General features: G+C 47.8%; 1 protein-coding gene across 26 annotated transcripts in view; it reads right to left on the reverse strand.

Annotated features, from left to right (window-relative positions):
* The window catches only part of AFDN (afadin, adherens junction formation factor), a 127,279-nt gene that overhangs the window by 77,686 nt on the left and 36,291 nt on the right, over positions 1-13,302 (reverse strand). For all 26 annotated transcript variants that reach the window (XR_014311717.1, XM_082730458.1, XM_082730449.1 and 23 more), the window contains exons 5-6: positions 11,556-11,716; positions 5,325-5,482 (exon numbers count right to left, since the gene is read on the reverse strand). Coding sequence is in view for 25 of the 26 variants with exons in the window: in XM_082730458.1 (XP_082586584.1) it covers positions 5,325-5,482; positions 11,556-11,716 (319 nt within the window). In the remaining variant the exon portion in view is untranslated. The remainder of the gene's footprint in view (positions 1-5,324; positions 5,483-11,555; positions 11,717-13,302) is intronic.

A 13,302-nucleotide genomic window follows, 5' to 3' on the forward strand; every position in this document is an offset into this window, starting at 1 on the left:
GAGCTTTGGGTTTTGGGGGGTTTTGGGTTCCAATACAGGCTCACTGTAAAAACTGCAATAGAGAAAAGCATAAGGAGGGGCACCTGGGGGGCTCCGTGGGTTAAGCATCTGCTTTTGGCTCAGGTCATGATCCCAGGGTCTTCGGACCGAACCCCGCATCGGGCTCTCTGCTCAGCAGGGAGCCTGCTTCTCCCTCTACCTGCTTCTCTGCCTACTTGTGATCTCTCTGTCAAATTAATAAATAAAACCTTAAACAAACAAAAAAAAAAAAAAAAGAAAGAAAAGAAACAAAGAGAGACAGAGAGAGAGAGAAGCATAAGGAAGGAAAAAAAAACCAAAAAGACCAAAATCCACTGTGAGATGACTGTTTTCACAATCACGCGTTCAGTAATGATCTTTACACATCAATCCACGGCACGTAAGAGGGCTCCCGAACCGCACCTGTGTTTCAAAGTCTTCTGTTCTCCTTCCTCCCTTCAGGTACGTAACTGGTAACCTGCTGTGCCTTCTTCCAGGCATCCATCCTTCTCTATGGTCACGTATGCATAGACAAAGACTTGTGTTGTTCCGTTTTATTTTATGGCGACCGTTTTTCCAAAAACGGGGTTATTTTATAAAATATGCATGTAGATTTAATTCATAATGTTTCATAGCAACAGGTATCCAATGGCGTAGCATTCCTTTAGTGACGGGTGTTTAGTTTTGCTTATTTATTACTGTGACACACAGGGCTGAAGAAACGTCCTCACAGACCACACCAGATAGGTACTGGCCAGGTTTCAGACAGCGTGACTTTTACCACCTCCTTTACAGACACAGATTTCAGACTCAAACACTCTCCCCACTGTGCAGATGGTGCTACGTGCGGTGACTGCACAGACACATTCCAGACTCTCCTTCTCCGTCGCCCTCAGAATGACCACTGTGCTAGACTCTACTCGGGGAGCCTGTGCCTTTCCACTTCTTGGCCCACTTCACAATTTTGCTGGAGGATGTCCTCTGCTGGAGGAAACCTACCTAGGTGGTAGGTTTCGCCTCGAATGTTCTGAAATGTCTTTGTTCACCCATCTAGCGCACGGCAGTCTGGAACGGAGAGCAGCTCACTGAGAGTCAGAAAGTGCCATGTCACGTCACGTGTCCACGGTGCTGACACTACATCCGGCACTGGTCTTGCCCCCAACCTCTTAGATGTGGCTACGGTCTTTTTCTTTGGAATCATTATTCTCTTTTCTTTAGTTTTCTGCAATTTCAAAATAATATACCTTAGCCTGGCTCTTTTTTGAAGTAACTGTACCATTATTCAGCGGGCCCTCTTTGAGCTCAAAACTCAAACCCTCCAGTTCTGAGAGCCATTCCAGGACATTTTCTTGGTAACTTCCATTTCTTCACGTCCTCTTGCTTTCTCCCTCTGGCCCTCCTTTAGCTAAGTGCCAGGCAGTCTAAAAGATGACCTTTCTGGTCGTTTCTCCCTGTCCTACACGTGGGCAGTTATCTTGAACTTCCACGCCTTCCACTGGCATTTTTTTCCTATCCCTTTTCTACTTCTATTTTAAAGTTCCTGGTCTCCTTCTTCAAGTGTCCCTAGAGACAGCACTGTGGTCCACTCCAACGGACCCATGGCCTTCCTTCTCTCTCTGAGTCATAGTTTTTCTGAACACTTCTGTGTGCTTTCTGCCCCGTCTCCTCCATGAAATACGACCAGGTTCTTTCACCTGTTTGTTTCGGTCTGTTTTTCATTTTAAAGGGGTTTCCACTACGTGCGGAAGCTTGTCGTCTGCTCGCATTTGCCCGTGAGGCACAGGGAAGCTCCAGGCGTGGGGCAAGATGACCATCGGGGGCCCTCTGAGCGAGGTCCCCGGGCTGGACTCCTGCAGGCGAGCGTCCATGCAGACCTTCCTCGCGTAGCCGGAGGGTGCCTTCTGAGAGAAAGCCTCCGATCCGCTGGCTGTTGGGCCCCAGCAGAGCTTCCCCCTCAGCCTCCCACCTTCAGGGAAGACCCTGGCCATCCCCTGCAAGGCCGGTCAGCGCCCAACGCAAGGCCTCCTTCCCGGCTCCACCAAGCCTTCAGATGGAGAGGCGGCAGGGAGCGGGCAGGGGAGGCGCGCTGGTGCGGTCTACTGCTTCCCGGGAGAGCTCCCAATCCCCGTTTCAGTTTCGCCCCGTGTCAGTGTTGACTCAGCAAGTGCGCCAGCCCCTCCTGCCCAAGTCTGCAGGGGACCGTGAGGCAGGCCCCTGGCCGGTGCGGTCTGCGGCGTTCCCTCTGCAGCTTTCCTGGGGCCCAACCAGTCGGACACCAGTCTTTACTTCTGCAGAATTTCATTCCCAACTCTGCTCTTTTGCCGTCTCTCCTTTCTCTTGTTCTGGTGCATTTATACAATTATCTTATTTCTTTATTGTCATTTCAATGGGAAAAATGTTTTATTTTCAGCTAACAACGGAGCTATATTCATAAAATTACAGATCTACCAGTCTTTCCAACTGAATATAGCTTCTTAGCTTTTCAGCAGAAAGATAAAAGCCATAAAAATCAACAAGCCCTTTTATTCCATTTCATCTATAGCTAACAAAAGAGGCTTCGGACCTCTACACTGAACGCTACAAGACACTCCTGGGACTCAAAGATGGCACCAACAAAGGGGCGCCCTGTGCTCACAGCCTGGCAGACGGGACACTTGAGGGTGGCCATCTCTCTGACTCATCTACAGAACCCAGGCAAACCCCGTCACAATCCCAGTAGCTTGTGCATACGAACTGATGAGCGGATTCTGAAATTTATTCAGAAACACAAATGACCTAGAAAAACTGAAGCGATTTTTAAAAGCAAAAAACAAAACAAAAAACAAAATTGGGCCTTACTTTACACAGTAGAACTTTAGGACTTATTATAAAGCTACAGTAGTCAATACAGCTTGATGCTAACAAAAAGATAAAAGACACACAGATAAACAGAACAGATGCCAGAACTCGAACCATATATAAATATATATATAATTACTTATATATATAAATACATCATACATATAAATATATAAAATATATTATATATCTATACATTATGTATATAAAATATATATAAACCTATCTACAAATATGTATAATTATTCTATATTATATACATAAATACATATAAATACATATAAATAAATATGGGTCCAACTGATTTTCAACAATGGTGTCAAAGCACTCCAGAGAAAAGAAAGTCTTTTTAACCAACTGTGCTGCGTCAACTAGGAAAAAATGAACACCTACCCTAATTGTACACTGTACGCAAATGTTAACTTGAAATGGAACATATAGACCTAAGTGTAAAAACTAAAGCTATAAAACACAGGAGGAAGGGCACCTGGGTGGTCAGTTAAGCGTCCGACGTCTGGGTCCTGGGACAGGCACCAACCAGCACTGGGCTCCCTGCTCAGCGGGGAGTCTGCTTCTCCCTCTGCCTTTACCCCTCCCTTCTGCTCCTGCCCCCCCCTCTCTCTCTCAAATAAATAAATAAAATCTTTAAAAAAATAATATTAAGACACAGGAGGAAAAGTATTTTCAACCTCAGAAAAGGCAAATTCTTTTATAGAACACAAACAACAGAATGCTAAAAAAAAAAAAAAAAGGTTGACTTAGCCCCAAGTCAAAAAAACTCTATTCTCTAAAGGGCATCATTAAAAAAATGAAAGGCAAACCGAGTCATAGACAGGAAAATATTCACAACAAATGTGTCACACAAAGGGCTTAACATATATCTATCTCAAGAGGGTAATTAAATAATTTTTTAAAGATTTTATTTATTGAGAGAGAGAGAGAGTATGAGCAGGGAGTAGCCCGATGTGAATCCCAGGACCCTGGGATCAAGACCTGAGCGGAAGGCAGATGCGTACCCAACTGAGCCCCCCCAGGAGCCCCTAAAAATGTTTCCCACAGTGAGAGAGCACTATAACCTACCAGAATGGCTGGCATGTAAAATGACTGAGCACATCCAATACGGTATTCTCACAAGCTTCTGGTGCACATGGCACACGATATAATCAGCTTGCACTGCCAGTTTCAAAGTTCCTTAAGAAGTTACACAAACAATTCACTCAAGAAAAAAGTCTGTCCGTGAGAAGACCTGCCCACATACACTCGCAGCGGCTTTACTCTCACAGCCCCAAACCGGAAACTGGAAACAACACAAGTGTCCGTCAACAGGTAAAGAGATGAGCGAGCCTGGAAATACCCATATAATGAACTACTACTCAGCAACAGAAAAGAAGCAAGCACGGTCCACGCAAGCACATTCGAAACTGTTACCCCGAGCACAGGAAAGCAGGCAGTAAGAGCACACACTATATGCTACTTACATAGAAACTCTACAAAACTTAAGTCCTTCCTAGTGACAGCAAACCAAGGGCGGCCTGGGGAAGGGAGAGGAGGACGTGATGAACGGCTCAGAGGCACACAGAGATTTCTGGAGGTCACGAGATGGCCCTCCACACTGGTACACCAGTCCCAGTGGGGTCGCAGAGGACAAGTCCGTGCCGCTCCCCGCACGGCAAGCCTTCCTCCATAATCCGGGGGGGAGGGGGACTGACACGACGAAGCGCACTCTTCCCTGACTTAGTCGTCTGCTAAGAGGAGGAAAGGCAGCCGTCTCTAGGAAAACCCCAGGGCCAGTGCGACTTAACAGGGAAATCCTGGTGATGAAGTCAGCACACACTCATCACTGACTTTCGGGCTAAAAATTGTCCAAGCAGTCTGTCTCAGAGAGAAAACCTGCTTGGCTTTGCTTAGTATGACCCACTCAGTTCTGAGGCGTAAGAGCCCACTGTCCCCGTGAGAGCTGGGTGAAGATACACGGCCTTCATCTGCGCGCAAGGACGGTGAGGGCTCACGGCAGGCGCCCAGAGCCAGCCGGCACAGCAACCGGGGTGTGCGCTCAGAAGGGAATCTTCACGCTGCGATCTTAGTCGGCTGTTAGAAAAAGCCTTAGATATATTAAGTTACCTGCATACGCGAAACAAGAACTAAAAGGTATATATCTGTGTATATATAGAGATAAGGGTTATCTTTTGGTATTAGAACTATGGGTGATTTTTATTCTCTTCAAGTCACCTTTCTGTACTTTCTTCTTTCTGTATATTTATTTACTACTTTTGTAACAGAAGGGAGAATGTTAGCTTTCCATACATATTTAAGACAGAGTTTCCATTCCTTACATCCTAAATGACACTACTGGGAGAGAACAAGCCTACCTTTAATGTCACCTACAGAGCACATTTCCGATGAAACGTGACTCGCAGCCTGCGTAACGCCGGGAAGCTCTGACCGGACAGTCACATACAGTTACGTACCCGGGCAATGCAGTAATCCTTTGGGTTTTCTCTCTCCAGACCGTATTTCTCTAAAGCTTCAGCCACAGCAAAGTCTGCAGGGTCTGTGGTAGACAGCAGGATTGTCTTGTATGGAATATTTGGTTTTAAACTATCTGCATAAATTCTCAATGTTCCACCTGAAAAAAAACATTTTGACATCTTTGAGCACTACTTTATTTTATTCCAGTAACAAAGATAGCTAACATTTATGATCACTTAAAAAAAGGGCACCCAAGTTCCAGGTGCAAGGCGTACAAAGATGGAATCTGTGTAGTAATTCTATATTCGTGTCTGTGAGACAACATACAATGGCGGTCCCTTGTTGATCTAACAACATTCTGCGACAGTGAACCACCCAGTACGACGAAGACGGTTTCTGTCCTCTCTTCAAGCCTGAGCAGTTTTTATGACGATGAACCGATGCCCACTATGGGTCCAGGATGAGAACGGGAAGAAACTCCAGAGAGCTCTGATGGTGCTGCCCGTCAACATGGTTAAGCACACACAAACTCACACAGACCGCGTGCCCCCGTGTCCCAGTGCCGAGGATACAGCGATGAACAGGTCAGCGGGGACGGCTTACTATGTAGCTGTGGGGCGCAGGAGGAAAGGACGGACAAGGGAGCAAACAGGTAAGACAGTGGACATGTGGTGGAAACACAAGCAGGGCTGTGAGGAAGAAAATGACCAAGAGCCTCCTAAGTGCCCGGGACTGTAAAGCCTTCTATGAAGACGAGCAGCTGCCAGGAGCCGAGGGCCCACAGGGGCCGGCAGGGGCATGCAGCAGCCGCAGGGGCCCCTCGAGAGCTTCCAGGGCAGAGGGACTGGCAGGTGCTAAGGCCTACAGGTGGCGTGGGTCTGGCTGGGCTCACCAGCCAGAGATGAACCCCAGGTGAAAAGAGGGAAATGCAGTGAGACTGGCCAAGGCCAGGTCACACGGGCCTTCCTGGTCCACCATCACATGGGCCTAGGCCAGACCAAGACCCTGAGAGTCTGGGTTTGACTCTAGTGGAAGCGGGAGCCGCCGGGAGGCTCTGGCTCCGTGTACGCGCACACACGGAAGAGCGAGGCCGCGCCCACGTGTGGGGAGTGTGCAGGTCGCCCCTCACGCTCTCCTTGGGCAGGGGGCTTTGGGGGCTGCAGGCGGGACTGCAGGCCTCCAGCGAGGCCAGTTCTGATGCACGCATCCGACTCCACCGAGGCACGTCCCGCTGGTTTTACTACCTCTACGTCCAGATGCACACAGGAACTGACTTACTAGAAAGACGTGTACAAGAGAATGAGTGAAAACAATCTTACAGGCTGAGGTAAAATCTCCGTGTGCTTTGATGAGACAACCACAGAGCAAACCAGACTACCTGTTCGGAAAGCGGAGGAGATGACTACAAAAAAGGCAAATGGTCAGAAATTTAATTCTTCTAAGAAAATTTTGTATCCGCTAAAAGCCAAGACAAGTACTTGGCAATGCCAAAGTCACAGACCATAGAGGATGAAAGACTGTTCGGTCTGAAAAAATGTAAGGTCAGGGTTTACCAGAAAATCATTTACCAAGTCAGTAAGGTTCCTACGGACAGCACGCCTCCAGCAGCTCCTCAAGGACACGTTACGATGTGGCTGCTGTAAAATTCACACTCACAGGCCAAAGGAGCTCAGCTGTTGGGCGGAATGACTTCTAGTACCTGTCTGAACGTCCAGGATATCGACAACTTGAACCGGTTTTAGTCTGAGCACAGAATCTAATTCAAAGGGCTTTCGGTTGACAAGCCTAATGCCGCAGTACCCTCCTCGCAGAGACACATGACCCCCAGCCTGCTGTGCAAGGACAGAGGGGCAGTGAACAATTTACACGCCTTACTATGCACTGAGATTGGTTTGCACAAACCTATGCGTCCGCTCTAAGACCACGGCAGGGCTGCCACTCCACTCTGAGGACCAACGGCCAAGGCCTGCGGGTCTGTGGGACCCCAACTGTGGGATCCCCGCCACAGTGCTCTGCTGCTCCCCAAGCTGCTGCTGGGGCAGCTGAGGCAGGACAGACACCTAGAAGAGCTTCGGGATGCCGCCAACAACGCCTCGGTAAGATATCCACAGCTCTAACGGGTGGCAAAGCACTGTGCCACGAACCAATGAACTGACAGACACAGAGCACTTCGGGGCCAATGGCACTCGGAGGCATCACAAGCAAATATACCCGAGTACTGAAGAAGCTTCACGATGTGCCGGGTCCAAGCTTTCTGCAAGCTGCGAGTCTGACCAGCTGTGTGGGGGTCAGGTCATGAGAATTCAGGGAACCAATCCTCAGGCCAGCCAGACACGCAAATAATGGACAGGGCTGCGAGTCTCGGGAGCCTTACCCACATGGCCGCGCCCCCATCTCTTCTACCAGCCAAACAGCCGGGCTAGTAACTCCGACAGGTTATGGAAATAGATTTTTAAGTCATTTATTAAAGAAAAAACATAGCTGGACTTAATGTATTCGACATCCTTAAGTATTAACAATAAACAGCTATTTTGCTAATATTTAGCTTTTTAGGGTTTCTTGGGTCTCTATATAGAAAAATGTTCCTTCTGCTCCCAACTATCCTTTCAACCTCTACTTCGTAGATGTTCTGCTAGTTCTCCTAATTCTTTGGAGGTTTTGTTTTCCTCTTGTCTTTGCCTACTCCTCTGAACAGTAGCCTTCCCTTAAATTCTTCTATTACCTGTGTACTTTCTACCGTAAAGAATCTCACCACGTCCAGTGATGCTGCCTGACAACCACAGATCGCTCCCAAATCTCTCTCTCCAGCTGACACCGTGACCAGAACCTGGTCTCGAGCCACTCAGCCAGCAGCTCAGCACGTCCCCCAGGTCCCACCAGCAGCTCCAGGAAACCCGTCTTCCACTCCCAAATGTTCTCTCACTGCGGTCCCTCAGCATCCATGCGACTGGAGACAGGTGTCGCAGTCTGGACCACGTCTCGGTAACCCCACCTCTTGGGGCCTCGGCTTCCGTGTGACCAGCCTACGGCCAGCTGCTGTGCTCAGAGACCCAACCCTCACACTTCCAGAGGTAGTTCCAAGAGATCCATCCTCGACTCTGCTCCCATGGTAACCACTCCAGACCTGAAGCGAGGCTACATTAAAAGCTTTCTGAATCCCCACCTTATAACCCTTCAGCAGCATACTATCAGACCACATCTAATTTCTCCATCCAATTTTCCCAAATCTTCCCCATAACCATGGTTCTCTGTGAGCACAGCCTGAAGGGACACGCAGAGTTTCCCGTAACAATACACACGTTACAACCTAATCCACATTAAAGCAAATTTCTTCTAAAAATATTTTATTGAGTTACTTACAGAAACGGATCCCCTCAGCTGGCTGCGCTTCTCACGACTCACGCATCTGAGCACACACTGGGCTATTCCTCAAGGAATCACTGAGAAAATGATCATTTCGATCACGTCCAACTCCTTCCTAAGATCCCTCTGGGTCTGTCATGCGAAAGGTCCCTGTATGTTAGCCATCTCCGAGCACTCCTCTTGTTCTTCCAAAAATTTTATTCCTTTCTTCCTCCTCTTTGTATTTTCTTTCCCTCCTCATTTTCTTTTTCTTTTTTTTCCCTTAGGGCACATATTTCTAAGCCATTTCGAATCTTCCAGCAGACAGGACAGGACAGCTAAAAACATAATGTCACCCGGAGCTCGAGAGTGACGGGTCACATCACCCATGGAACTAGCAAGCAGCCCGCTCTCCCCACTGGTCTGAGTCACTGACGCCGCAGCTCCCACGGAACGTGAAACTGAGACTCAGTTAGAAGGTGGCTGAGGACCCAAGTAAACAAGTGACAGAGCCCGTGTAGCTCCCCGTGGGGAACACATCCCTGACACAGCAGCCAGTGTGAGTTCTGAAGACATGGAACCCCTGGCAGTTTCTGTCAAGTGATCAAGCATATCAGAGCCAGGGTCCACAGACAACCCCACGAAAGCAGACGATACAGGCTGATAGAGGGACTAACACTCTTGGCATGAACGTAATATGGGCGTCAAGACAGCGTCCCATGGGTCTGCCCCGCTGTCCCATGCGCAGACTGGATTTCAGTTATGGTCATCGTCTGGGTAGGGTTGGAAACCCTCTGACTTGGGTTCGGAATCCAGAGAAGGGGTCCACCATCAGAGAATCGCTGTGAGTCCCAACGTTCAGAACCCTACACCGAGTGAGTGAGTGAGCAGATGCAGAGCAGACAACGGGCCCCCAGCAGCTCCCAGGCTGCGAGCATAAGGTCGGGGAGGACCGCAGGGCAGTTGGGCCCTGCTCGGTCAGACACCTGCACAGAGGCCCGATCGGTGACACAGACCTCACATACCCAGCTTCTTTCCAAAACTCAAAATGACTATGCTGTCATTCTGTAACAATCAAAACTAACTGACAAGTTTCTAACAAATATTTTCTTTGCCGAATAAATTACAGGTTAATTACAAATAAAAGTTTTATGTCAAATACCTAAATAACTAAAAATATACACGCCCAATTTATAGCTAAAATAGTAAAGTCATCTATTTTAACTCTCTCTACGATGTGCTCGAGTCATCTCTAGCAGATGCCCGGGAGCAGAGGAGACGAGGCGGCGGAAGCGTGTACAGAGCACGCGCTGCCGTTTAACTCAAGGGGCTGACAGGGACAAAAGCTGAACTTCTCTACATATACCTTGTTGTGCAGATATGACTTGGGAACTACTAGGTACATGAAATTTTTAAGTAACAAACCTCTAAAATCAAAAGCAAAACAAAACGAACAAAGCGAAGTATAAATCAGTATGAGTGTCTGACCCCACAGTCAGGGATCTAGGCTGTCATTTCAGAACATCGTAATTTCATAGTGCACCTTAGCGAGCATACCCACAAACAAGTATGCAGAAAAGCTGAAAATTTCTTCAGTATCACGCTGTTGTTAATATGAGCATTATTTTTCTTTTGATATTACTATTTATCATAAGGAAAAGCAAAAATTACATTATCAGTATTAGGTGTGAAGAATTTTTAACCTAAGTGAAAAGATACTCAGATCTTCTGAAATCAAAATAGTAAAACAAAACAAAACAAAACAAGAACAAAAAAACCAAGGTATTTAAAGTATTTCCTAGCTCATCCACCAAACAGGCGCACAAGCAAACACTAACCAGGAACAAGGAGCAGCCCCAGCAACCAAATATTTGTCCCACAAAAAGAAGAGGAGCCCTTGGAGAGACAGCAGCTTCCTAGGTGGGGCAAGAAATGCACTGGGTGGGCGAACTGGACGTCCTGTCACACAGGGAGACCCGAGAGCACTGAGGACACGTGGGAGCCTTAGGTGCCAGCGGAGGACACCCGCGCCACCTCAAAGTGACAGCTCAAGAATCAGAAGGACAGTAACGGCAACAGATGGAAAAATATTGCCAAGTTTTAGCTCTACGAGTTCATGGAAACATTCCACAAACACTGCTCGGCTGTGCTCACCTGAGGACGGCAACGGGGAAGTATTTCTCCCCTAGAACCCTAAAGCTGCATGTTCACGTGACTGAGCACAGCAGGAGGAGAAACGGCCATGTGCAGGATGCTGTCCGCAAACTCTACAAGACCAACAAGCGCCCAGTGACGCATCCTGGAGGGGAGCTAAGAGACAGGACCGGAACCCGAGGTGACAGACATGCCAAGCAGGGGCCACATGCAGGTTCCATGCAGCCCCCGACGTGACTGGACACTTCTCTGAGGCCATCGGCAGCACGTGACCAGTGACAGAACAGCAGACAGCACTAGGAATTAGCCTCGATTCTTTTGCACGTGACAACAGAACTATGGTTTCTTCTGTTTTCATTGTTCAAGAATCCTTACCTCTAGGAAAACCGTGAAATGGAAGATGAAACACTGAGAAATTTGGGATTTGCTTCAAAACAGTCCAATTTAGGAACAGGAGCAATACATGCAGGAGCAGAGACGAGACGCGCATCCTTAATCACAGGCGCTGGGAACTGTATCTACCGTCTCCTTCCGTACGTATTTCCCAGAATTAAAAAATGAAAACTAAAGAGCCGCACTGGGGAAACTGTGTAACTAACCCTAAGTCTTAGGGAAGGGAGCTCCTGCGCTTCAAGCCAAGCGGGGCCTGCAGCAGCCTGGCTGGGGGCAGGGCACCGGCCGCGCGGCCAGGCCGGGGCCGCGGGGCGGGGGCAGCGCAGGGAAGCCCGCGGTACCTGAGTCCGGCCGCCCGTCCGAGCTCCGGAACTCCTGCATCCTCCTCTCCAGTTTCTGCTGCCGGCGGCGCTTCATCACCACCTCCGGATTCGAGATCGTTCGCGTGAAGCTGGTCTCGGGCATGTCTTTGTAAACCTCGGCAGCCAGGCGGGAATTCTCCCTGGAAGACAAGAAAGGTACCGGCGGTCTTTTCTCAATATGGTGTTAGAAAGAGCTGGGCTGTAGTCACACCCATGCGTCCCTGGGGACGGCCCTGGGGCTTGCTCTGTCCCGTGTGCCGCAGGTGAGAGACGCGTGCTGACGAGTGCCGCGGGTACAAAACGAGGTTCCTCTCATTACAAGCAACACACTAAACTAAAGGGAAATTTATAATCAAGATTTCCCAATGAGTTTATGTGACTTAATTACTGTGGATTCACCAGTCAGTCTAAAAGAAAACTGTATTAATTACACACATCAGGAATTTCCACCAGCGGTTTCCTAAAATAGACAAAATGAGCAATACAACATTCCAACCGTAAGAAATAAAGGAACAAATATACTCTTACTGAGTAAAACTGTCTTAAAATTACAGTAAATCTTGAGCTCAAATAGTACGGTTTTTTAACAAAATGATTTACCAACATTCACTTTCTTGAAGCTAAATTTTCAAAAGGAAAAGGAACGACAAGGAGTCAACCACAGAGAATGAGGATGAAGATTGGAATTAAAGACGGACTGGTGACTAAATTTTGATAAATACTCTTTGAAGGTGTCATTTTTAATCATAAAAATAGTTAAAAACCAATCAAGCACTTGGGTGCCTGGGGGGGGGGTGGGTGCAGTCGGTGAGCCTTGAACTTCTGGTTTGGGCTCAGGTCATGGTCCTGGGGCTCCAAGAGCAGCCCTCACAGCAGGGAGTCTGTCTCTCTGCCCCTCCCCACGCTTTCCAAACAGCAAAAAAAATCAAACTTTGAATCAGCCCAACTGGATGATTTAATTCATTTTAAGTGACTAATTTTCTAAACACAGACAATATATCACCAGGTAAACTGCACTGATAAACGGGACAAGCAAGCCACAGCCCACATCTCAAACGCTCCTTATCTCTGGCATTTCTCCTGGGCCAGCACTGGACTTCCGTGAGCTCTACTGCTGATGCTGGAGAGAACTTTACCATGTAATACTGTGCTTGAGAGTTTGCGCTCATTAGGCAGACATCACTGCCTGAACCCACTCTGATGCGAACCAAAATGGGCCTGAGTCTACTCTAAAGTAAACACCATTAACTAAGGAACAGTTAAGTGTCCTCAACAGATACAGAACGCTGTTGCTAACAAGCAGAATATAGACAGTCAGTGAGTGTACAAAAAGACATCTGCCTTGTTAATGATAAAATAAATGCGAGCTATGGGAGCTTTTATGCACAGTTCCCAGGGCAGTAGGAAGCAGGCAGGCTCGTGGGCTCCAGAAGACAGTTCCAGGGGCAGCCTGGTGACGCATACGTCCTCAGACTGCCAGAATCGTGGTCCAGAGCGCTCCCAGAGTTGGAGAGCGAGGATGCCCATAGTAGTAGTGCTTGTGATACCAAAACACCTAGGAACTACCTACAGCACACAAAAAGGAGCCAGTGAGATAAAATTATAAAAAAAAAAACTGTGAGACCACGACATAATCATCTAAATTACTTCATGCTTTTATGACAATACATCCTTGTGAATGTATATATGCATTTATGGGACATACTCCAGTGGAAAAATGTCATTT

Source organism: Mustela nivalis (assembly GCF_964662115.1).
Source record: "Mustela nivalis genome assembly, chromosome: 5".
Lineage (NCBI taxonomy): Eukaryota > Metazoa > Chordata > Mammalia > Carnivora > Mustelidae > Mustela > Mustela nivalis.